Source organism: Pseudorca crassidens, chromosome 7 (genome assembly GCF_039906515.1).
Source record: "Pseudorca crassidens isolate mPseCra1 chromosome 7, mPseCra1.hap1, whole genome shotgun sequence".
Classification (NCBI taxonomy): Eukaryota; Metazoa; Chordata; class Mammalia; order Artiodactyla; family Delphinidae; genus Pseudorca; species Pseudorca crassidens.
The window spans coordinates 23,490,162-23,517,200 of NC_090302.1; the positions used below are offsets into that span (position 1 = coordinate 23,490,162).

The following is a 27,039-nucleotide window of genomic DNA, read 5'->3' on the forward strand; positions in this document are numbered from 1 at the left end:
GAGAGGCCACAACAGTGAGAGGCCCGTGTACCGCAAAAAATAAAAAAAATCAATTCAAATGTTACAGCTTTATTTCATTACTCTATTATTATTTTACTATATTGCTTCCCTTTGGTTTTATTATACCTGTGGCTCTTTGCTTTGGGGCAATGCTAAGAATTGTTCATTGTGTTCTAGATAAAAACCATCCTTTGATGTTCTGGAATCTTCAGAAGTTGAAGAAACAATGCTTGAAGAAGCTCAGCTATGTGCCACTCACTTAATCAGTATTTGTGGAACGAATTAAAATACTTAAGGTGAGAAGATAGGTCTTTCTTCATCTTTTAAACATTTTTTACATTTTAAAGTTTAATTCTGTGGGGTGGGTAAACCTACATGGTGATGGTACGCGAAATATTCTCTTTCTCATGGGGACACAAAGAAAAGAGTCCAGATGGAAGGCTCTGGAATCAATGGGGCAGGTGAGATGAAGAGTTAATTCAGGAACAGCACCGTCCACAATGGAGCGGAAGCATCACAGCAACCACTGTAGGTCAGAAGGACTGTTTTAGAAATATGGTCACTATAGAGAAACTCCTTAAAATGACCCCTTCGTTGAAAACAGATGAACATGATCAGAAAAATCCGTGAAAAAGAAAACAATATAAAAATTTACACTCTTTTTTTTTAGAGAATAGAAGCAAGGCTCATGGGTTCGCCTAACTTTGGAGATCACAGCTGATGCTCAAAACAATGCTTGTTTCATGTCCTTAGAAAGTTAAAAATGGTGCTTCTTATATAAAGGGTCCATCAGTTAAGTCATAGAAAGAGAGACAGCTGCTGATGGGCAGGTTATGGAATCAGTCCCTACAATTCAGTTATGACAAGCACTGGGTTCTCTTCTTTTACATCAGTTTCATTTGTTTTAACAGAAAGCCAGAGATGCACAATACTGTAACCTGGAAGCTTATATAAGGCAGCAGAAAGCATCACCCTAGACTGGACAGACTAAGTAAGGTCTACTTTTGGCTACACTAGCAACTGGCTAGAGCCCATAGCATTTTGCCACATGAGATATAAAAGCAAGGATCCACAGCGAGGGAGGCAAGTGAGAAATCAGTGACGTGGTGATGTGTGACTACATGATAGGAACACACGACAAAATGAAACCCCCGATGCCCATGGATTCAATTCCAGTCAAGTGAATTAAGGCTACTAGATCACTGGCTGCTAGGAAGAGTCCATTCCAATCGAGCAGTAAGGAACCGATTCCCTCTTGAAGACACAAGGAAAGGTTTAGAGGAAAAGCAAGTTCTTGGAAAGAGTGAAGCACACACATGCACGTTGTCTCTGAGCTGAGGAAACTGGAGAAAAAAAAACGAAAGGGAAAAAAATAAGAGGGATCAAAGCAATCCAACTGCAAGGCAAGGCAGGTGTTTGCTTCCAGTTCACAGTATCGCAGTTAGTGGTACAGGGAGGTCTACGTAAGTGGTGGAGAGCACAAAGGCTGCCCAGAAGAAAAGGGAAGAAAGAAGTGGTCACATGACAACACAGCATTGACAGCGCTTTTTCTTTTGGGTACCTGGGGCTGGCTCCGTGGCCAGGCTTTCTTCCTTCCCTTCGGGGGATGAGGGCTCTGTGGTGTCTGAGACGGGTCTCCCGGACACCAGCTCAGCTGCGTTCCCATCAATAGTGGACACATCTGTCACCGTCTTCTCCCTCAATGACTTCTCATCGTCTTCATCAATGAGGACCAACTCAGCCTTGATGGTTTCATCATAGCCTAGCACCTTCTTCGTCTCTTCTTCATCCTCGATATTTTGGTAGCCCATGAAAATCATGGTGACGGGCTGATCCAAGTTTGCCTCCGGCCCTTCAGTGCTGGGGGCTGGAGCCTGCTGCCCTGGGTTCCCAGAAGTATGATCTTTCCTAGACTTATGGACCATTTCTAACTTGGCTTCTTTGCAGAGCATATGTTCCTTAGGGTGGCTGAGGCTCCCATCTGCAACCACAGTCCTTTCTGACACGTACCCTCCTCTTAAGCTTGATTGTCCAGCCTTCTGAATAAGCTCTTCTACATCCTTTGAGCTTAATTTGTGCACTCCGTTTTCTACTATGGTGCCTCCTGAGTGCACCTCATACACTACTTTGGTACCATCATCAAAGACTTTGACTCCTCTCTGATGGACCCCCTCTGGGCCAATGGTGGATGTAGAGAGAATCTTGGTCTCTCCTGTTTGTTTGTCTTTCTCCACATTAATTTCCATGGCGTACACAGCTTGAATGAAAACAAGAGAAAGGAAGTGCATGTTACAACAAAAAAAGCCAGTGAATGGTTAATTGCCAAACAGACAAAAAAAAAGGTGCTGTGACCTTTCTAGTCTAACTGCCAAGCATCTTGAGTGTTAGAGTGAGTGCACTGTGGACAGAGGTGGTTATATATGTGTTTTAACACAGCAGCTAAATGCACTGGGAAGACACATGTACAGAGTTACCATATCTCAATGGCACTCACACTTCCCAGGAAGATGAGCTAAAATAAGGCCACGAGCGACTGCTGAGATCCAGTGCGACACATTACAGGGAGGCTGTAACATGCAAGTTTACCTTGATCGTGAGCATACCTTAGGCTTACAGACAATTTTAAAGCCCTTGGTTAAGATGTAACCTAGTTCCAAAATCTTAAATCTCTTTTAAAAATTCTTTTACAGAGTGTTCTACTGCTCTTTAGACACTTCCCTTTTCTGTAACGAAGATTACACAAAGGATTTTGCAGGTGGTACATAGCCATCCTCTACTGTACTCTAAAAGGGGATATTTATAAAAATTGAAAGCTATGAAAGGAGTCAGATTATATGCTCTGTAAGCTTCAGTCACTTTGTTAGGTTTCTAAGATAAGAACTAGAAAAAGAACAGACTAGAGGTGGCGTCAACCCACGACACTGCAATTTGAGGACTATACTCACAGAAAGCCTCTTTCTTCCCCCATGCACGCACTGCCAAGTCCTCGAGATTCTGCCCCATACCTCCTTCCCACCTGCCGCCTTCTTTCTGTTCTACTGCCACCACTCAATCTGAGACACTACTTCCTCTTCCCTAGATATCACGAGAGCTTCCTACATGGAAGCTTCCTACATCGGACCTTCCCAGGTCCAATCTTGGCCTCTCCAACTCATCTCAAATCCTGCTGCTGGTCTGAGCTTCCTAAGAACCAGCTCTTTCCTGTCCTGTAGACTTACATGACACTCCATAATTTCAAATCTATTACCTCAGAGACTCCCTGTGAGGCACATGGCCTGGATGGGAGGGAACTGGGCCTCAGACCCACTGAGCCAACTGTCCCCAGACACCCTTTCCCTGAATGACCCACAGATACATCAAACTCTGCAGCTGCAAAACTGAATCCATCTTCTCTCAAAACTCCCCCGTAGTCTTGGTATGAAGTAACACCAGCTCCACTACCTAGTCTTTCAAGCGAGAAGCCTCAGAATCATACCTGATTTTTCCTTTTCTTCCTAATTACCCAGAGTCAAACAACTGCTGAGACTAATTCTATTTCAGATCCATCCCCATGCATCTCCTCACCACTATCTCTATCACTACTGCCTTAGACCAGGCCCTCTTTGGCACAATTACCTGTGTTCGATTTTTAACTGCTACTTCTGTCTTTTCATCGCCAGTGGGCCAAAGACAGCTGAGGCCCCGTTTTGCATGGCCAGAGGAGCAAAGAATGGTCTTGACATTAAAAAAAAAAAAAAAAAAAAGTTAAAAAAAAAGGAAGGAGGGAAAGAACTTAAGAAAGAGAAAAGGAAAGAAAGAATTTAAGAGAAAAGGAAAAAAAAAGATATGCAACAGAGACCATACGTGGTCCACAAAGTCTAAAATATTTATGATCTGGCCCTTTACAGAAAAAGTCAGCTGATCCCTGCTAGCCTAGGCTCCACCCTGCCCACAGAGCTACCTTACTTACAAACCTTCTGTTGGCTCCTGTGTCTGCAGAGGGTAAACACCAAACTCCTTAGCTTGGCATGTGATTACCTTTGGCATTTATCTGCAATCTTCCTTTCTTGTCTTGTCTTGCGGCCCCTCTCATTCCACATACACTCCGGCCATAACAAAGTTCTCACTATTCCCAAGACATCCCCCCATTACTCATCCCTGTGCCTGCTGTCCCTCTGCCTAGACTGCCTTTTGTCCCTCCTCCACTGGCAGACCCTAGAGTCCCATGTCACACCTCTGCTGATCATGGCCGTTGAGTCCCTACCTCTTTCTGAAGAACTACAAGTTCCCCAACTGTGTTAAAAAGATCCAAACTATCTTTCCAATCACATATTTCATTGCTTCCTTTCCCTCTAGAGCGACCAAAAAACACCATCTCACACCTAACATTTCCTGATTTTAAGATTCCCTTCTCTTGAAAAGTCCTTCTTTTGAGTTTCTTTATATTCAAATATGACTCATCCATCGATGCCCAGGTCAACAGCGCCCTCTTCCATGCGCTTTCTTTGATCGTCCCATCTCTAAGTCATCCCTCTCTTCTCAAGATTCGCTGAACACTTCTTCTAAACCTCTCTGAAGGCACTTAACACTTTCCATGCAGTAATATAATTATCTGTGGGAATGTTTTATTAGCTCCATAGATTCTTAGGATCCTTGAAGGCTAGTTTTTTGCCTGACATCTTTCTATGATTCCCCCTCCCTCCCAACACCTACCTTAGAACCTTTTGTAGAAAAGGTACCTGCTATACATACCTGTGTAACAGTTGCTACTAACTGAGAAGTCTAACTTGTTGTTTTAATCTAGTCACAAGTACTTTATATAATTTGACACCAATGAAAAGGTACACACAGTGATTAATGTTTGTACTGGTTAAAAAAAATAGCCAACAGTATTATTCCATCTGCTTGTGTAATAAGATACAATCTGATCACGGTTAACACTTAACTAAAAAGATTTGAAGGAAAATCCAATGCTCGATTTTTCATTTTGTCTGTTTTGAAAGTTTCACTTGCTCAGCACAAAGATGTTGAGTTTCCTTAAGTGACACAATGGGAGGCCAACCAATATTTGTCATAAAGGTACATGAGATCACACAATGACGGTGATATCAAGAGAAATATCTGTTTCTGTTATTTCCTGATTTTCCACAAAATGTGTTAGCAAAGAAATAGAATAGGTATTTAAAATTTTGCAGGGGCTCCAAAAGCCCGTTCTTTAAATATTACATTTATATTAAAAAGCACAATTTGGGGTTAAAATCTTATGTCCTATCACTATTAACACACTCATGGGACATATTTATAAATAAGAAAGGTAATGATGATTGTCAGTTATAGATACAACACCGCAAACATCCAGTAATATATGAACCAAATGATATATTGAGCTGCAATCAATACAGAGTATGGAATAAAATATTTCTATTTTTATGTCCATATCTGATAGGATACAAATTATGAACATGGGAATCTTTAGGGCTGTCCCTCTCTCACTCTGCCCACCAATGAGAATGCTGTCATTTTTGGTCCAATTTTCCCTTTTCTGCCATTATAATCCCCAACCTCATCTGGTCCTTGCCTGTTCCTAGAATCAGAGACTGGATTGAAAGGAGGGATGACGAGAAGGTCTTTGCTAGCACGGTTAAGTAGATCCATACAATAAAGAGTTGAGAAAGAAGGAGTTGGATGGAAGAGATAGTGAAAGCTGTGTGGGAGAAAGACAGGGAAGGAACATTCTGTGGCCGTGGATGACGCTTTGGAGAATTATATGTGGATGGAAGTAAAGGGAACATAAGTGCTTCTGGGTGGAGATGTGAATTGGATCCCTTTTAATATCCTTCAGGAAATATAGGTAAAGAGCAGAGTTTCTTTTTAGTGGGTTTTCTTTTTTTTGTCTGTGATTTTAAGCTGTATTTTGTTAAGTGTGACATGGCTCTGGAACTGAACCACAAGTGGCATGGATTCATTAGGGTTACAGATTAATAGTTATATTTATATGTTATACACTGTTCTTTCAGTATTTCTAGAATCTGAGAGCAGAACACTTGAAGACATTTTTATAATAAAAGAAACCTAGATATGTTATGCCATAAAAGACAACATCCATATGTATTTTTTTTCCCCAGATAAGATGTTGGGCTTCAAAGGAACCACATATTTTTAGCAGGTTTCTTCAGGTTTGGTCTCACATACCTTGTCTGCCTTCACTCTCTTCTCTAGTAAGGGGGAGCCAGGCAAACACTTCGAGAAGCTCTGGTTCACACAAAGGCAATATTTTTGTTTGTTTGTTTGTTTCCAGATTTATTGAGATATTGTTGACATATAACATATGTAAGTTTAAGATGTACAATGTGATGATTCGACATACATATATACTGCAAAATGATTACCAAAATAAGGTTAGTTAACCCATTCACCCCCTCACATAACTGCCATTTTTAGGGCTGATAACTTTAAACTTCTACTCTCTTAAGACAATACTTAGACTTTATGGATACATATATGAGAATGTTATTAGACATTCAGAAAACCACACAGGAAGTGTGAACATTTATCTTAAATGTGTTGTTTATGAATAAGTATTTCTATTTTGCTCCAGTTCTCAGCCAATAATATCCCAAATGTGAACGAGGGTGGATATGAACCAGTAGGAAAATAAGACTTACATTTTAAATTCAACATTTTGTTTACGAGGCATGCACACAATTTTTAAAACGCTTCTGCTTTTTACTCCTGCCAAGTAGCGTATACCAAAGACCTCTCCTCTCCCTTACATCATGCCCTCATCTCTAACCACAAAGAACACTCTGGAATCTGCCCTTTTCTTTGCTCAAGGCTCCCCATGCCACAGGTACACAGTGATGAGGATCGTTAAGGGCTTGTTATCTAAGCTCATCTTACTGAAAAAAAATGAGGAGGGTGGTACTGCTCAGGGGAGGAAACTTTCTGGGGAGCCCTTGAAAGAGATTTTGAAAGAGCCCCATGAACAAAAAGAAAAGTATTTGAGGAAGGACCAGGAGACAGAGAAAAAAGAAAGAAGACAGTCCAATGGACATCGCAATGATGGGATGACTGAAATTTGGAAGTACGTCTTTATAAAATGATATATTTAATTATCGCACCTGACACAAGTAAGGAGAGGGGGGCACCAACTGGCATGATTCCATTTCAGGATCGAGACAAGTGCACACAAGACAGGACTCTGCACTCTGTAAGGACAGTCACTTCCTTTGACTCACTGTGACCAGTGGGCAGAAGAATAAGGCTGAGGGTCCACGTGTAAAGTATAAAAAGACACGCCCCACTGTCATCAGTCAGTAAGATGGGAGGTGTCGGGGGAGGGAGAAAGATAGTAACTCTGAATTCCTATTCAAGTCACATCCCAATTTGGGGCCTCATTTTTCCCATTTGTACAATGAAGGGTATTTTTTTTTTTAATTGAAGTATAGTTGATTTACAATGTTGTGTTAGTTTCGGGTGAACAGCAAAGTGATTCAGTTATACAAATACATATATATACATATACACACATATATGTGTGTGTGTGTATAAATATATATATATATATATATATATATATATGGTATCCAGCTTTGATATTCCATGGTGCCATGAACAGCCTGTGTGGCTTGTGAGTCAGTGACGTGTCAAGTACTAGACGAGGGTGATTGACAGCCAGACCAGGACCACCACCCAGCGGTGAGATCACCCCAATATAATGATCGTCAAGTAGCTGGCATTACACATGGAATGTGGAAGAGAAACAATACATATGCTTGGCTTATTGAATGAACATACACATGTACAGTCTTACCCCTTTGAGTATATGATTGTACATATACATGTATGTTCACTCCTTTTCTTGAGGTTGGAGATATAAAATTGGCATTGTGTTGTCAATAACAATGAAAATGAGGACATTCATTCAGAGTGGACCCTCCCTCTCATCCCAGAGGGCAATCTCTAACTTCAAAGACCAGTAATCAAACATTTCTTCGAATCTACTGTTTTCCCAAGACACTGTGGTTTCAACAAAAATAAGTCAGCAAGGGCACGATGCTGAAGGACAACAAAGGCCAAAGCCGATTCTCATATCTATTTTGCTTCAGTCTTTTTGGTCAAGAAGGGCAGTTTTCAGCCTGAAAAGTGCCAGAAAGAAATTGCTAAGAGGTCATTGAAACCCAGATGAGTAGAGAAGACTGGAAAATGATAAAGCACTCAGGGATACAAATGCTGTCAGTGCTTTCGGCCCTGGGCCCCAGTTCCCGTATCAATGAATTTGTCTCAAGGATTTTATATACCAGGAAAGGCGCTGGAGGCAGTGACTCAAAGTTCTGATTTTCAAACATGAGAAGGAAGGAATTCCATAAACTACATAGAAACAGCTTGACATCAGGGCTGGCTGAATTCTAGAGTTAATTTTCAAAGAGCAGAAGCTAGGCACATGAATCTCATTTTCTTTTTTCTTCAAGGTCTCTAGGCAGATTAGGCAAATGCCAGAGATACAGCATTTCTGGATCATCAGAAAGTCCCTATGTCCTTAAGCTGTCAAGGCAGAAACACGTGCCTTGAATATCAGGACGATTGCCAGAACTTGTCACTGGTTGAAGGGCCATGCCCCATAGGTGCCGCGTGAGGATTCCCAAGGGCCAGGAGATCCCTAACGGCGAGCTGCAGGCCTCTGACTTTGGTTCCAACTGTTCAACGTCTTTATCAGGGAAATGATGATAAATAATGCAAGTGTGCTTTTCAGATCTGAGACGATAATTAACTGAGAGGAAAAGTTAGTGTCTTCGGAGCCACAATCACAAGCTGTAAAAACCCGGACAACAGAGAAGACAGTTTTCTCCTTTCAGAACTGTTAAACCCTTTATTCAAATGAAATCTAATGCAGAAATACAATATGGAAACACAAGCGCCGGGGAGCTGCTGTGCTTGAAATGGGAGAGAACACCAGGGACCTGACTGCCAAGTCCCCTCACCTCAAGCCCTCCCCACCTTCCGGAGGCTCCTCAGTGACCTCAGGCCCCCGACACTCCCGAGGGACACTTTAACAAGGAGAAATTTAATAGTCATATGAAATCTCCCAAGGCCGACAGATGCATAGCTCATCCTTACTTTTGCCTCTTGAGATTAGAAATAGAGGATTTTGTGGGTTCTTCTGCACGTGATAAGGTGAAGCGGTATGTGTGCAGTTGTGGGGAACAGACCGCTCGTCGCCACTGAAATGGTTCTGGAGTGATGAGTCCACTGGACAAAGGAAAGGAGGCCCAGTGGTGGCGCATGTCGCATACCTCTGAGGCTTTACCTTAGACCTGAAGCTGGAAGGCTATGATGGCAACCAAGTGAGTTACATGGTCTGTGGCATCAAGCCCCGCTCTGTGGGGTGACAGGCTCAGCCCAGAGTGCACACGCTCGGCAGCTCTGAGCCTCGTACTTCAGAGACAAAGCGGGGAGCGTTCAGAGGGGGACACGCATGGCAGAGGGTGTCAAAGCAACCTTATCATCTCAGGACCAGCTGAAGAAACCGCGGCTGTGGGTGTTAAGGAGATGGAAAGTGAGGACCTGGGAAAGACAGGACCTGACTGCCATTTTCAACTACTTACAGGGAAATCAGAACTTAGGTTTGTTCTGAGGGGCTCCAGAGGGCAGGATAAGGACCAATGGGTAGAAGATGAAGGCAGCAGACTAACGAGAGTTCCACCAGAGGAAGCACTTCCCAACTGTCAGAACCAATTATAGACAGGATGGGCCACCTGGAGGGAGACCCAGTCTCATGGCGGGTGACTGTGGTTTTTGAGGGCCTCTTTGCAGGGCTTCTATCCCCCGGATTCCATGTTTGAATGAGGGATTAGAATAGATGCTTCCTGAATCTGCAAAGCAATGATTCTAAATAAATTCCCATTTATACAGAATCTAAAACCTCCCAAACTCCAAACAATCGGATATTTGTCATAATACTGAGTAATGACCGGTGACATTTATTAAAATGGCCCTAAGATTGCACACATTTCCAAAAGGACGTTCCTAAAGCAAGATGGATTATATCTAGGAGAAAGAATTCCATTAATGGTGAGCGCCATTGATTTGCATGCCATTCACGCTCTGAGTAGTCACTGTTAGCCATAACTGACAATTAATCTGGATGTTCTACTTCAAAAACAGCCTGGGCAAAGCAGTTAACCACATCAAAGGCAATTCCTTTCAAGACTCTGCGTCTGTGTATTTCCACAGGAGATACATTTATGCAAATTAGTTCTTAACTAATAAACAAAAGTACACGTAAGCTTATTTTTTAGAAGATTTTGAGCACATAATACTTCTTAAAAAATGCCTTTGCTACTTGGATCTTTATGTTTTTACAGTATCTCTGAAGACGAAGGATGCTAGCTTGTAATAGTATGTGTATTCTTAGGCACACAGCACTACAATCCCAGCAACAGAACACTCTTGAACTTTCTATTGCTTGTCTACCAATCCTTTTCATATCTCTTAAAAATCAGTCCCCACACACTGCCCCTACCCCACCTCCATGAGCCGATCCATTAGTTGGGTCATACTGCATGTCCTGTGGGGTGCAGAAACATGTGGAAAGGGGCTGCAAAGCTGTTTACGCACAGCTATTGGGAACTACCAACACTAATAACAAGCAGGGAGGTATGTGACTTTTGAAGAGTTATTATCCCCAGCTGGTCTCAGAAGTGCATTCTGGAGCATTTAAAAGAATCCACAGCTTAAGTCACTGCCAATGGTTCCTTTGTAGCATGACTGTAGGCTGCAAGTCTGGCTTATCCTTTAACTATCCGGGGATCTGTTGGCCTGGCCTGGGTTTGACCAGACACAATTTACAGTCCTCCCCGCCCCCCCCACCCCCCAACTCTAGAACCCCGTGAGTCTGTATGTAAAAGTAACATGATGCTAGGATGTTTACAGAGACACTCGGTAGATACTGAAATTTAGCCAGTGCGCGTGACAATTATGTCAATACTTGCTTGCCCTTTTATTTTACTTTTATATTAAAATAAGGAGGGACTATTTGCTTCATAAAATATTCAGGTTGGCCTGTATAAAGGATTTCCTCTGACTCAACGGTCCACGATTATTTTGTCTTATAAAAGGTGTCCTTAGGTGACTTAAACATAAATTTACCTAGATTATGTAAAGCATAATCTGATGTTCAGATTCAAGTTCACCTACATTGTCACGAACTGTACAACCTTGGCAGTTCATTTTTCCATTCAACCCCGGCCCTCAGTGCAATTCTGTGAAGAGCAAAAAGATCAGTATAGAGATTTATTGTTCACGGCTGTCCAGTTCTGATTTCCGAGGCACGTTCGCATTGAACAGAGGAAAGCAGAGCTCTCTATACGCTTTACACTCACAAGTGTATTATTTTCTAAAATCCACAATTGTGAGAAACATTAGCAAGAAACATATATTCTTTAAGTTCCTCCTTTTATTTCCCAAACATACCATAGTAGTTAAATAACTCCAGAAATGGGAAGACTTTGAGAATATATATGTTCACAATATACACACAGCTCGATTCCCAAAGGATTCCAGCAACATACTCATACGCTTTGAAAATACTTTCCCTCCAGCTTCCCGGCATAGCTCATTTGATCTTGTACTATTCCAATATGGAAAATAAAATTCCCTGGAGGCAGAGTGCAAATGAACTTTAAGAATGAGGACAGCTATAAAGACCACAAACACAAGACAGACTCCTCTGAAGTGGGAAGAAAAATGCTTTCTCATTTTCTCAATACTCCCTCCCCTTTGGTCCTCAGACACCCAGCAGGGCCCAGTGCCTGCCCTGTGTGGCCACTCTCCATCTGAAGCTGTGCTGAGGACAGGGTCCCCCCTATGTAAGGATATCTGGGCAGCCCTCATTATTAAAGCTCGGAGAAACGCAAGCCCCATGGTCAGTCCTGGCATCAAAACCAAATAGCTCCCCAGGACTTACCAGCTGCCCTGCTGGTTCCGTCCTGCCCAGGTGACGGTTGTGCTGTTCGTGAACAGAGGATTGGCAGGTCGGGGAGCTGGGAGGAAATGTAATTTACTGCATCTGGTAGCAGAGAACAGGGAATACAATTAGGCACAGTGTTGGGAGGCCCAATGGGTTCACTGCCGAGACAGCAGCTTGTTTGCCCTACATAATGGACCACAGAGGCGGCCACTGCAAGAGAGGATCAGGGTAAACAAAGACCAGCATTTGCCCAGTGACTGGTATTCAGTAGAGTAGCTGAGGTAGGAGAGATCCTGGCCAGAGAGCTCAAGCCCCAGGACAGCTCTATGTATTAAAAGATTCATCAGAAAGCTCTAGATTCTAAGAGTACAATGAGTTCAGGGGGGGGAAAAAAAAAAAAAGACAGAGACAAAGAGATGGACTAGTGAGAGCCATTATAAATTTGGTGGAATTGGCCAAATGTGGGACCTCAAACTAGAAACGTGCCTTAAGCAGAACTGGAAAATAGATTTGGGGCTCTTTCCTTAAACTGGAAATATAGCTTTATGTGCCTGATTCATGCAGAAGACTAATTTTGTAGGCATTTAAAAAAAATTCCAGAATTTATCCCACAATTTCAGTACTTCTGGCTGGTGTTTCAGCTAGAAAATCCTGAGATTTCAAATAACAGCACCCAGTGAACTCACCATGAGCTCAGTTGCAAGAAATGAGGCCATGCGACAGAGGGAGACCAGCTCTGCTTGGGAAAATACCTTGAAAGCCCACTTAGGGAGATGAGGACACAGAAGTCAACAGGCATGCCAAAGTATTAGAGGAGAGGAGGAAACCACTGATGTGAAACAAGGAGAAGAATCTGTGTATCCCTCAGAGAGAAGTGGGAAAGCGAAGGAACATTCTAGAAAGCTGGGCTCTAGGTGATGTGATTCCTTCCTTGTGTCATGGCCACATCCCAAAATCCTGGAATGTCAATCACTCGTCAATGATCACATGTATCTGCTTACCGCATACTTCCACTGAATGGTCCATAGTCACCTCACGCTCAACATGTCCAAAATGGAACTCTCATCTCCGCTCATCTGCTCCTTCTCCTGTACAATGTACCTCAGCTCACTGGCACCATAATTCACCCAGGATCCTGGGTGGTGTCCTTAACTTCCCCTCCCAGTGGCCAGTTAGTCCCTAGCCTCTACCCACTTCCCACATCTGTCCCGTCCTGTGTATCCCCATCGATACCGCCTTAGTTCTGGCAGGTTTCTTTTTTCTCTTTTAAATTTCATGCAGGAGAGGACTGCAAACAGACACCAGATTAGGATTAGTTCAGTTATATGCTGATTCGACCACTGCTGACTCACGTGTGTCTGAATAACCCAGAATATACTGACATTGGACCATCATGTTCTGTGGGAGTGGATGGGGTGGAGTTTCTCTAAGAGAATGGGTTTGTCTATCAGCCTTTTAGGGAGACGGAACAGGAAGTCAGGAGTCAGCAGGCAGGCAGGCCCTGGGTTGGAGTGAGGCTCTGGTTACTGTCTCTCCCTGGGGCCTCATGTGTGCTGGAGTTGGGCCCTGGGTCGGGCAGACATGGTTGAAGGTCCTTCACTGCAAGGAAGGAAGATAGCCCTTTGAGATGATGGCGGGCTGGGAGATGGCCATGAAGCAGCCTGTAGGGACCCTCTGAAAGGGGCCTGGATTGGAGCCAGAGCCTCTGAGTGTGGCCACATGTCCAAAGTTGCCCATTATTCTCCATGTTGAGCTGCCCTGCCAGCATTCCTCAAGTTAGGTTGCAGCCTCTGCTCTCACTCTGGGGAGCTGTGGGAAGGGTCTGGGCCCCAAGGTAGCACAAGGCAGGACCAGAGGTAGCAGCAGCTGGGGGTAAGTGGGGCTTGAGCGGGTAGAGGGAGATTGCTAACAGTGGCCCATGGGAAGGAGGGAGCAGCAATGTGGGGTTAGAGACAGTTTAGGGGACAAGAGATGACCAGAGCAAATGTGCAGAACTTCTGAGCTTCCCTGAGGATTTCCAGAAATCCGTGGAATGGCAATCACGGTAAATCTGCCTTCCTGCATTCAAATGAGATGGAGACTCAAGCCGTTAAGACCAGGTAAGACTCTGTGGACTGGTCACACGTGTCTGGTACATCCTATGCTACATATAGAATCTCCAGGACATCTTTGCATTCTGAAAGTTTTAGCAGCTAGAAATAAAAGCCACTCACAGGTGGGGAATTCTGCATGTGATTCCTACTGATTACGTTTCAGGCTCCCCGAGAGGCTGCTCCCTGCCAGATGTGAGTGGGTGATGGAGTTACCTTTGCCCAGTGGTCACTGGCTACAGGCCTGAGGACAGCAGCTCTTGTGGGGCTGGGGAGCCATGGCTTCTGCTAAGAGATAAGGGGGTGGCGAGGAGTGGGGCATGAGGAAAAGGACAGGGCAGCCCCTCAATATATCATTAAGTAGTAAACCCTAAGGTTCTGCAGCAGGGAGGGTGTCTGATAGACCAACACCAGGAATAAGAAACAGGGCCTCCGAAGCTTCCACAGGGAGATGTCTTCATGTGGCCTCAGTCAGTAAACTGCCCTCTTCCTGCCAAAGTCAGGGTGGTCTATCATGCTCCTTCCCACCACCGAGAAGGCAGAGAACAGTCACTTACAGAGCAGAGATGTAACATGAGTGCTTCTCGTTAGTTCTGGCACTGCTGAAATCTTTATGAAGAACATAGATAGCTAAAGCTAGAGGAAAAAAACTGATGAAAACTCTCCTGAAATCGTGACTTCTGGGCAACTGAAGACACACTGAGCTGTCCCAACAATTGGTATGAAGGTGTTTTTTGGTTTTTTTGGGTTTTTTTTGACCACACCCTGTGGCACGCGGGATCTTAGTTCCCCAACCAGGGACCGAATCCGTGCCCCCTGCAAAGGAATTGCAGAGTCTTAATCACTGGACTGCCAGGGAAGTCCCTGGTATGAGGGTTTTGATGTGGGAAAGGTCCCAGGCCACCCCAGACTGGGATGAGATGGAAATCTACAAAGATCAGTCTCAAACAGCAAGGATGAGATGGGCCCAGGACAGACATTTTCCTTTGCCAGTTCTGGCCAAGGGTTTCACACCAGCTCCTCGGTGGGTGAAGAACAGAGGTAGCTCTAGGTACATACCACATGCAATTTATACTTACACAAAACACTGTGCCTATCTAGGGCAGTAAAAACAGCCCACCCAATCGATGAGGACTCTGCCATATAACAAGTGTGTGTGTGGGGTGGAGAGGAAGTGAGGGGGGATCAGAATGTATGTTGCCAAGACATTCTACTCCAGATTGGAATACGTTGCTCTTGATTGCCAAGGCTACCATGTAGTCAAAAACCATTGGTGATCCAGCAGTCCAATACCTTTGTTTTCTCTGAAAAGCACAGGGAGACATGCACAGGGTACCTGAACAGCGGTCGTTACACATGCACACGCCAGCTGCTGGCTCCTTGGCAACTCATTAAACTGGAGACGCTTCTGCTGATTATCTGCAGCATCTTGTACAGTTATGTAATTTCAGCTGGGCCTGGATTCTGTAATCATCGTGTTTTGGAAGTTGGGTATCTGTCCTAAGCATCATTATTCTACAATCATTTTTTTGTTAGGTCTTAGTAACAACAATTGGTTGATTCTAAGAGGGTCTTGGCACTTTGAAATCAAAGAGAAAAGATTTAGACATCCCGAAGTCCCTCAACTGGATGTGCTTCATGATGAGTTTTTACCCTCAGATCACAGAGCGGCCTATAAACACTGACTGCATTCTTGGAAGGACGTGCTCCCTCCTTCAAACTTTTCTTTGCCAGCAGATGTGGTGTAATGGAAAGGTCTCCCCAGACTTAGTTATAACCAGACACGGTAGGAATCATCATCCAGGGCGACAAGGCCATGGAAACTTTTCCCTGGCCACTTCTTGGGATCCCTGAGACTTCTGCATCCTTTTAAGCCTGAGCTCACCCATCCTGTCAAAAAGTGATGAAGGATGGAATCATGAAGGTGATTTTTCTCTGTAGGTTCCCTTCTCAGTCACAATCGTGTTTCTTACCATCTTTATGAACTACTTAGGTGAACAGATGAAAATAGTGGGAAGTACATAGTACAGGCGGAAATGAGAGAAGTTCAGGGTGACAGCGAAAAAGAGAGCAGTGAGAGTTTATAACATGGCTTCATAGATGCTTGTTAACAAGTCATAGACTACATGCGTCTCCATGGCCCACACAGCTTTCCCTGGGACATGACATGCAGGCTCCATCCTTTCCCTAATTAGAGAGAGAAGTCTAGGAAAGGCCCCGGTTTGAGAAAAAAAGAAGTGAAAGCATAAAAAGTTGATGTGGGGCTTCCCTGGTGGTGCAGTGGTTGGGAGCTGCCTGCCGATGCAGGGGACGCAGGTTCGTGCCTCGGTCTGGGAGGATCCCACATGCCACGGAGCGGCTGGGCCCATGAGCCATGGCCGCTGAGCCTGCGCGTCCGGAGCCTGTGCTCCGCAACGGGAGAGGCCACAGCAGTGAGAGGCCCGCATACCGCAAAAAAAAAAAAAAAAAAGTTGATGTGGACTCTTCCGATATGTGGGTATCTGTGGGTCGATGTCTGATACTGTGTTACTGCTGATAACGTACACGGCCTCTGGGCAGCCCTAGCACGAGGGAAGCCCGCTATCCTTCCCATGCTGCCACCCTCAACTCCCCAAAGTAGGCAAGGCCACCTCTTCAGTCCGTGCTCCACCCCCAAAGCACAGAACAAATGTCCTGATTTGGCCACACCCTAGAAAAGGTTCCAGAACTATCGAAAGTCCTCCTCCTGGAGTCCCTGCTTGCTCGACCCTGACTTGCCTCTGAGCATATGCGCTGGACACATGAATTTAATTTAATACCTTCCCAAAGATCACCCAAGGAGCCAAAATCCAGATCCCCTGCCTCTTACTTGCTGGAGGGTGGCGGGGAGAACCCAGACAAACCAGTTTTTTTGTTTGTTTCCTTTTTTGCTGAAGTTAGAATTATCGTGATTGCAAGGATCTCTGCTAATCCAGAAAAATGCATTATCCATCTCTGCATTTTAAAATCTTTAACCATATATTTCCAAAAGACATTGGGAAAACACTGATGCCAACACTTATTCTGGCTCCTGGTCATCTTCCTAATTTAGAGGTTGACCTCATAAGAATCAGGTGAGCAGATGGTATCTGATCTTCTGACAAGTCCCGGCATTTTAAGACAGGTCTAGCTGAGGGCCAGAGGGAAAGAGGGAATCAAGTGGTTTTCATGAGTTTGTAGCTAACAGAAGAGCAAGGGGAAGGCTGAGAAGCACACAATCCCAAGTTCATCACACGGCCCCAGTGAAGGAGAGCGGAGGGGAGGGGACGGTAGGGGAGAGCAGAAGAAGACCCACTCCTGGCAGGGTGGGGTTCAGGAAGCCGGGGCCCTGCTCCCACCCTTCACGTGCTCCTGGCCAACCATGCCCCACAGGGAGGGAGGTTCTGCCCAGCCCTGTTTCCCTGGAAGGCTGGAGAAACTGCAGTTTTCTGATTCAAAGTAAAACCAGAGGCCTTAGGAAGGTTTCCTAAACATCAGATGATGGGCTCCTGCCGCATACTGTAACCTGGAGACCTAACCACCAGCACCAGTGGCCTCATCCCTACCAGGGAACTGGCCCTGAGGCTGGCGCTCTTGGCGGAACATATTTCAAGAGAGATCAAAGCAGTGAACCTTGGGGACGAAATGGGAAGGAGAAGAGCCAGGCCAACTGTGTAAGCCTGGAAAGAGTTGGTCAAGAAGCAGTCCTTAAAGAGGAGAGGCAGAGGAGACGGGGGGCGTGGCCCTCCTGAGCACCCGCAAACAGCGCTTCCCTTCTTTCTGATGCCCTTACAAACCAACACATCGCGTCTCCTGGTGAGCCTGTGTTAATGAAACCCACTAAGCTGATGGATGAAAATATTCAGGTACAGATGGGGAGAGAGCGCTTACACTTACCTCCATCCGTACTGGAGAAGCTCTGTGGAAACAAAAGCAGGGCAGAGCGTCACTACACACGTGGGGAGATGACCCCTCACTCATTTAACCCATCTTTCTCCCCCAGAACTTGACTGTGGTGGGCAAACCTCATGCTTGCTTTCCTTCTGGGAAATTTGTTTGGGATCCTAAAATTTAAGGGAAAGGTTTACCCTTCCCACCTTACACCGAATTTCTCCTACAAGAGATAAATTTCAATTATTCAGCAAATACCCTGGGTTGTGTTGGAGAAGTGACATCAGAAAATCCCGCCTTAAAATGAATGTGATTAGACTGCTTTCCTATCAACTGTTGGGTACCTGGGGAAACACGTATTATAAAATGGAGGGAAGGTCCTGAGTTATTCACAGCCTGCTGGCTTTATGGATCCTCCCTTTGCTACACAGTACCGTCTGTTTGCACAGACAGGCATACCTCATTTTACTGGGCCTCAATATTGCATTTTTTACAAACTGAAGGTTTTTGACAACCCCCAGTTAAGCAGATCTGTCAGCACCATTGTTCCAACAGCATTATTTTTTTAATTAAGGCATGCACATTTTTTTTTACACATAATGCTATTGCTTACTTAATAGACTACAGTATAGTATAAACATAATTTTTATATGCACTGGGAAACCAAAAAATTCATGACATGCACTTTATTGCAATATTTGATTAATTTCAGTGGTCTGGAACCAAACCTGCAATACCTCCGAGGCATGCCTGTACGGTAAAATTTCATGTTTTACTGACGCTTTGTTTTTGGAGTTCATGCCCATTTGATATGGTTTTGTCTTTGGCCTTTTTATAAAGGAAAGACTTCAAGCCACAGGGAGTCTGTTTAATCTGCTTCATAAGAATTGGTTTTAGAATTCTAGGGTCTAATGGGAGATGACTTTTCAGGCATTAGGCATATAAAGGGTTTGGACCGTAGGGAGATGGGGTTAATTTCATGACTCTTCTCTGTGCTTCTGGTGGGCCAGGTGGACCCACCCCTGAAGACAGGCCACTCTCAGCTTCAGAGATGGTACCGGTCCTCACGCATCTGCCCCTCAGAGTGTGTGGCTTAGTCTTCTCATCAGTACCAACCGGCCTTTTCTCCAATTGGCATCATTCTACGAGCGCTTACTTCCTCAGGGATATAACTGAGAAATCACATTTGTTTCCTTCACCTTCTGAAAGTCCTTGAAGGATTTTTCTGTCTCCTTTAGTTTCTCTAGGATGATTTGCTCTTTGGCAGATATCTGGGACTCTTCACTTTCCAGTGCTTGTATTTCCTGCTCCAGCCTGGAAAACACACAAACAGAGGACAGGTTACTCTACTGTCCTGCCACCCCCGGACCAGAGAGCAGCTTCTTCTTGCTGGGTGACTTCCTGGCGGTCTGCATTTTACATGATGCTGTGGTACCCGGCCAAGGCTTTTACCTCACAGAGCATCCTGTGTTCCCAGCTTTGCCACTAAGCAGACACTGATCAAAGGAAACCAACCCAGAGGTGCTGCCACCAGGTCACTGCCGCCACTTTGCAGTTTGCTTTGGTGCCTCCCCTTCTCTTCACGTGTACTTTCTTAACTTGGAGGTAGATGGCTTTACATAGCATAGGACACACTCTCTGCCCGAGAATCTCAGAATAACTGCTCTTCTGTCAGCGTGGCCAAGGGTGGAGCGCCAGTCTTGCTCAAAGGGAATATGTTGCCGAGAAATGGCTGATGGCCAGTACCCTTGGGAACCTGCTGTCACCTTCCTCAGTGGCCTAACCTCTACTACCAAGAAGACAGGAGATGGAAGGGACTGATATGACTGCCCCCACTCTTCTGAAACTTTCCTCAGTTTTTACAACCCACTTCTCTATTTCCTGGAAAGGAAATTTCAGCACAGCCAGGAGACTCTGGGAATATTCTAGAACAGCAGCTACAGTGATGACTTGGGGGAAGTCTTGGCAGCTCTATTCTTGTAATGAAATGATAGTAACAACCATTTAACTTTTCCTGAGCACTAAATCTGTGCCAAGAGCTGAGCTAAGAATTCATATGGATTATTGTGTCTAACCTTCCCAATGACCCTATGACCCTATGAGCCGGGAATTCTCATTTTACAGATGAGATCATGAAGGCTTGGCTTGGTTAAGAAACTAGTTTACTGGTGCAGAGCCTTGAGGCTAGGGTTCAAGCCAGGAAGTGTAACTCTAGACCCTGTTCCTCACCGGCGCTAAACTCTAGCCACATGGGCTCTACAGTACTTCACATATGCCCTGCCTTGTTACACACTGAGTGTGCTGGTATACTAGGGTGGTGCTGGAATGCACCAATGTCTTTGGAGGTTATGAAGGGATGGATGTTCCCCTGCCTACAGGACTCCAGATGATTATGCTTCCAAATCGTTTGCTCTGAATTTATTCGTTCATTCATTCAGTTCTGCTTTTGGTCTCCTTCCCTCTGTCGGGCTGGAAGCTTTTCTGCAGAGTCTATGCCTGCCTCCCCCTGCTCCTCTTCCATCTTCTAATCTGCTGTTGGGAACTGGCTAGTGAGATCTTCTGAGGGGTAAGGAACACCAAGATACAGCCATGGGATTTTTGCACTGTATCCCTCAGAGGCCTTTTCTGTTTCCTTACTAGACATCAGAAAAATGACCTCTGGATGGATAAGACTTTGCAGCAATTACTTTGGGTTATGAAGACAAACACTATATGTCATGGTGTCCCCTCCAAATGAACACAGCTTCAGATATACTGATTATCTCCCTCACAGTAAAAGTGGCAGTCCTTCTGATGACAGCATCTAGCCTCCTAATACCTATAGAGCCTCCACTCTTACCAATAAGTCTACTTCATTTTATGCTTTAGACAGAGCTACTCCTTATTTGTCCATTTGTGCCCCATGATTTTCCCTCCTTCAAGAAACTCATTTCTAAACCCTAACCATTTTTGAAGTCTTAACGCAGATATCATCCACCCCATGAGGCTTTCAGATTCACCACCAGGAAATAATAAGACCAGAGGTCTTATCAAGTCTACTATATGTTAGTGCAATGGTTCTCAACCAAGGTGCTTTTGTCCCCCAGGGCATATCTGGCAATGTCTGGGGATATTGTGGCTATCCATCACTCAAGGAGAGTAGAGTTGGTGCTACTGGCATCTAGTGGGTAGCAACTGATAAACATCCTCCAAAGCACAGGACACCCCCCACAATAAGGAATGATTTGCGCCCCCCGCAAATCAACATTGCCAAGGTTTAATAGTTCTAAGCCCTGTGTTAGAGTATACACACGTTGTTAATTTCCCCTACTAGAGTATAAATTCATCATGGTGAGGGCACAAATGCTCAATACAAGTATGTTGAATGAATGAAAAAGCTGAACCAAGTTGCAAAAAAGTCATAGCTCAGCCAAGATGAGATCTTCAGGATTTCTGAGACCCAGGTAATTCTTCAGCAAGCTTTGACTTGAGAGGCTGTGTGTGGGCTGAAACGCAAACAGAATCTAGAGGAGAGGGGCCAAGCAACACCAATATATAAACAAAGAGATATCAACCTTGGCTGTTCCAAATGTTCAGCAAACCTTTTACACACATCTGTGTAAATTACTTTGGGAGGAATCAAGGAAAGGAATATGAGGCCGGAATAGGGACAACTCAAATGATCTATAAATGGAACTAATTCACTGGGTAGAGGAGCTCTGGGCTAGAGGGTTCCTGGAGAGATTGGATGATAGCACTGGCCAGGTGAATTCTGAGCAGATTTCATCTGAATCTCAAAAAACCGAGTCCCTCAGCAGATAACTAGGATGTGGGTAGATTCCATTATTCTAAAACAAATTCCCTCCCTTCCCCCTTCCCCTCCATGGGAAGAGTATATACGTCCCCGACCCACTGATGTTGGGTCACATGATTCGCTTTGGCCTCATGGTGGGTGGGATGTACTTCCCTGCCCCTTTGGGTGCAGCCATGTGACCTGATTTAGCCAATGGGATGTTAGCAGACATGACACAAACAGAGGTTTGGAATGTGTTTGCCCCGTTGGACTTGTCCTCTTGTGCCTCTGCTGGCACCAAGGGAACAGCTTCTCTGGGCAGCTGCTGTCCCTTCAGCCTGCACCCCAGAAGGAACACATGGGGAGTGGACAGGAGCCCAACCCAGAATCAGAAGCTATGCCCAGTCAGACCTGCATCTTCAATTAGAGCCACTCGGCTAAGCCCAGCCTAGATCAGCCAACACCCAGCCTACTCCTCACAGAAGTGTGAGCAAGTACAAATGATTGTTGTTTTAAACCACTGAGTTTGAGAGCAGTTTGTCAAAGAGCACTATTGTGACAACAGCTAACTGACACAGTTCAAACATGTACCGTAATGTTCACTGTAGCACTATTTACAATAGCCAGGACATGGAAGCAACCTAAGTGTCCATCAACAGATGAATGGATAAAGAAGATGTGACACATATATGCAGTGGAATATTAGCCATAAAAAGAAATGAAATTGAGTTATTTGTAGTGAGGTCGATAGACCCAGAATCTGTCATACAGAGTGAAGTCAGAAAGAGAAAAACAAATACCATATGCTAACACGTACATACGGAATTTAAAAAAAAAGAAAAAAAAGGTTCTGAAGAACCTAGGGGCAGGACAGGAATAAAGACACAGATGTAGAGAATGGACTTGAGGACATGGGGAGGGCGAAGGGTAAGCTGGGACGAAGTGAGAGAGTGGCATTAACATATATACACTACCAAATGTAAAACAGACAGCTAGTGGGAAGCAGCCGCATAGCACAGGGAGATCAGCTTGGTGCTTTGTGACCACCTAGAGGGGTGGGAGGGAGACACAAGATGGAGGGGATATGGGGATATATGTATACGTATAGCTGATTCACTTTGCTATACAGCAGAAACTAAAACAACACTGTAAAGCAATTATATTCCAATAAAGATGTTAATAAAATATACATATGTGTATGTTAGAGAGATATATATTATATATGTGTGTATTATATATATTATATCCTAATGATATATTTCCTAATAATATATATTTATATAAATATAGGTATATATGTATGTGTACGTATATCCCAATAATACCTGAAGCTAAAAGGTTAGAAAGACTATAATCTACCCTCTCCCCATTTCCCACAATCCTTAGAGAAATCAGGAGGGATACAGAGCACCCCTTCATCAGCGTTAAGTTTGAGAAAACAGGAAAGTATCCATGGTAGTTGTCTCTGGGTAATGAGCTATTGGGTGATTTTAATTTTCTTCTTTATAATTTTCAATATTTCCCCAATTAAAAAAAACCTCATGTATTCCTTATCTAATCAGAATAAAAACAGTAAATCACTTAAAAAAAAATGCCTGCTCTGGCCTAGTGCTGAGAAGGCTGCCTTTCACAGGCTGTGGCACTGGAAAGGAGCCGGGGTCCCAGCTTCTCCTGGGTCGAGTGAGGGGTTAAAATGGGCATAGTATCGATTTACATTCAATTCAACCAACACTGACGGAGCTTGTCTGGCTGGACTCAGAGTCAGGCACTACAAGGGATTCTGGAAAAAAGTTGGGTTAAAAATATCTGACTTGGGGGCTTCCCTGGTGGCACAGTGGTTGAGAATCTGCCTGCCAATGCAGGGGACACGGGGTCGAGCCCTGGTCTGGGAAGATCCCACATGCCGCGGAGCAACTAGGCACGTGAGCCACAGCTACTGAGCCTGCGCGTCTGGAGCTTGTGCTCCGCAACAAGAGAGGCCGCGATAGTGAGAGGCCCGCGCGCCGCGATGAAGAGTGGCCCCCACTCGCCGCAATTAGAGAAAGCCCTCACACAGAAATGAAGACTCAGCACAGCCAAAAATAAATAAATAAATAAAAAATATCTGACTTAAAAAAAAAAAAAAGGCTGACTATAAGTAACTCACTTCTCCCGATGAAGCAGGCTCAAGTGATTAAGAATTCTCTGTGACCTGATGCCCACTGGCTGGCCCAATTGTGTCCACTGCCCGGGCCCTATGGGTTTCAGGGCTCTTGGCTATATAGATCAAGTGCTAAAGATTTGGGTCGTGATACTGTGTAACTGAGAAGGAACGGAGAGAGAGAGAGGAAAAAAAAGCAACAAAACTAGACTTTCACGATAACACCACCTGAGTTTCATCCAAAGGGAATGAACTCAGGATATCGACAGCTTATATAAGTCTGAGTGAGTTAGATCCAAGCAGCAGCTTTCTCTACACATGCACATGTGGGCACTGGACGGCCCAGACTGACATCTTTTCGTGGAAAACCTGAGTCCCAGGGCTGAGGAGCTTCCCAAGAAACCGAGTGTCATGGGGTTAATAAGAGTCATCCCAGTTGGGCTAGAAATGTCAATGTTTTGTAGTTTCATGACCGAAATCTAATGCAGTCTTCCCCGGAGGAGCCAAGCTAAAAATAAAGAATTGGCAGGAAGTGTAATTTACACTCAAGGTTAACCAAGGCTCCTTAGGCTGAGACAGGTGCATGTAACAGCCTCTGACTGGCTTGCTCAGTTTCTCCTGAGCAAGCAGCAGACTGTAATAGACAGTAAAGAAAGGTGACACACTGCAGCTGTGCACGTTCTATCTACTGGTGATGAGGTTGCAATCCTGGCCAAATGGTCTCATAAAATCGACCTAACCCCAACAGACCTTCCTAATGGGAAAATACAAAGGACGTATGGCGCTATAAGGTGCATCGATCATTCTCTCATTTCAAAGTCCATGTATATATCCATCCATCCAACTTAATGCAAGCACCTTCCTTCCATCAGGCACTGCGCTGAACATCAGGGACAGAGAGCTAAATCAGCCACGGTGTCTGCTCGGGCGAGCTCTTGGTAAAGTAATGAGAATAGCCAAGTAAACACATAAATTTCTAGAGAGCCCAAAAAGAGCTGGAGGAAAGAACAACGATTTGGAAAAGTGTCAGTTCCTCGGGGGACTCCAAGTTGCCTGCCCAAGATCTGTTCTCCCCTACTCCCATGCTAAGAGAATCTTTATTTTGTGGGGGATATGTGGCAATGTACCCAGCTGAAAATTTACATATCCAGCTTCCTGTGCATAGAACGGTGGCCACAGGACAGTTCTGGCCAATGAGAGGTATGTAAACATTGTTGGGTGAGACTTCTGGGAAAGCTGGCATATGCCCTCAACCTTTCCCTTCTTCCTGCCTGGTACAGGAACCTGGTGCTAGAGAGATGTATTAGCTTCCAACTGCTGCTGTAACAAATGACCACAAACATAGCTTACAACAATATCAACTTACTATATTACACTTCTGCGGGTCAGAAGTTTGACATGGGTATCAACAGGCTATAATCAAGAGGTGGCTGAGTTGTGTTCCCTTCTGGAGGCTTTAGGGAGGAATCGTTTCCTTGCTTTTTCCAGCTCCCTGAGGCCACCCACAGTCCTTGCCTCATGGCTCCCTCCTCCATCGTCAAAGTCAGCAATGCTGTAGCTCTCTGACCATCCTTCCCCAGTCACATCTCCCTCTGACTCTCTTCTTCTGCCTCCTCTCCACTTTTAGGGATCCCTATGATTAGATTGAGCCCACCCAGATAATCCAGGGTAATCTCCCTATGTTAAAGTCAGCTGTTTGGAGAACTTAATTCCGTCTATAACTTTAATTCCCCTTTGCCATGTAACCTAACATACTCACAGGTTCTGAAGGTTAGGACGGAGACATCTTTGGCGGGGGGGTCCATTACTCTGCCTACCATAAGGCATATGATGCTGTAGGTGGAATAATCATCTTGTGTCCGGAAGGGCAAGAGTCTGCTAAGGATGGCTGAGTGTGCAGAAAGAGAGAAATTGCCCGGGTTCTAGTTAGCACCCTGGAGTGACTACACCAACTCTGGACAGTTCACTCCAGATTTCTTGCTGTGAGTTTAAGCCACTATTGTGATTACAGCTGAACGCAATTTCCAACAGATACAAAGTGGTGAGAAAAACTTGACTTGAGTAGGTGTTACGTTAGCCGGGCCTTGAAGGATGCCTTCATCGGGTGGAAAAGAGACGAAAACATGCCAGGCAGAGGAGACAGCACAGACCGAGGCCCAGAATATAATATGTCCCTCCCTCACCCAGGAACATGTGTCCTTGCATGGCCTTTTCAATCATTGCACACTCTGCGCTCCAACAGACACAGCTCAGCAAGATGCCTCAGAGAGGTCCCCAATATTCCCTGTCCCTCGTCCCCATTGCTCACTTTGTGCTCTCATTCTGCTGGGCCTGGACTGGGCCAGAAATACCTGGCCTTCCAAGCCCTGCTGGGACCTTACCTTCCCTCATCTGCAGTGGGAGAAAACAAGACTCAAGCAAAGAGAGACGAGAACAAGAGAGGCTGAGTGAGAGGGACCCTGGCCCATTGATTCTCTAGCTCCTGCTTCCCATGATTCTCTGCGGCACCTCTGCCCTTTTTACTTATAGGAGCCAATCAATGTTCCCTTTGCATGGCATTTCTCAGTGGAATCCAAAAGAGTACAGACTAATACAAACTGGGTTTCCAACAGTCTTACTGTTTGGAAAAGGCTTTGCCTATAAACTCAGGTGTATTTCATTTTTTTCTTTCTCCATCAGTGATGGTTAGAATAATTGTTATGATACTAACAATTCTAACATTGTTTTTGTTATGTATATACTGCTTATATGTAACAACAGTAATAATGAGGAGGATTTTTGAGTGCTTACTATGTGCTAGGCACTGTTCTAAGTGCTTTACATGCATTATGATACTTAACCTTCACAATATCCTATGAAATAGGAATTCTTTCACTCCCATTACACAGATGAAAGACTGAGATACAGAAAGCTACTGACTTGCCCAGGGTCACAAAGATAATGGCCAGGATTTGGACCCTGGTACTGGAGAACCAGGACTCTTTGCCACTGCTTTCGACTATCTCCCTAGGACCAATTTCTCCTTTTCCCTCACTTCCTCAAGAATGCATAGGGCAACACAATGGATTTTTCACGCTCACAGAAGGTCAGGCTGTAAGTGGAAGCCATTTAACCGCACTGATTTCCAGAAACATGAAGCCCCTGAACTGTTCTCCAACCAGCAGTTATCCTACCTCTGCTTGAAATCCTCTGCAGACAGGGA

General features: G+C 44.7%; 1 protein-coding gene across 5 annotated transcripts in view; it reads right to left on the reverse strand.

The window, feature by feature from the left end:
* PALM2AKAP2 (PALM2 and AKAP2 fusion) overlaps positions 1 to 27,039 on the reverse strand; it is a 646,508-nt gene that overhangs the window by 202,168 nt on the left and 417,301 nt on the right. For 4 of the 5 annotated variants that reach the window (XM_067743691.1, XM_067743692.1, XM_067743693.1 and 1 more), the window contains 4 exons: positions 19,125 to 19,239; positions 17,932 to 17,953; positions 11,945 to 12,046; positions 1,562 to 2,257 (listed from right to left, as the gene is read on the reverse strand). In XM_067743691.1, the coding sequence (XP_067599792.1) occupies positions 1,562 to 2,257; positions 11,945 to 12,046; positions 17,932 to 17,953; positions 19,125 to 19,239 (935 nt within the window). The remainder of the gene's footprint in view (positions 1 to 1,561; positions 2,258 to 11,944; positions 12,047 to 17,931; positions 17,954 to 19,124; positions 19,240 to 27,039) is intronic. The other variant, XM_067743694.1, reaches the window with a different exon arrangement.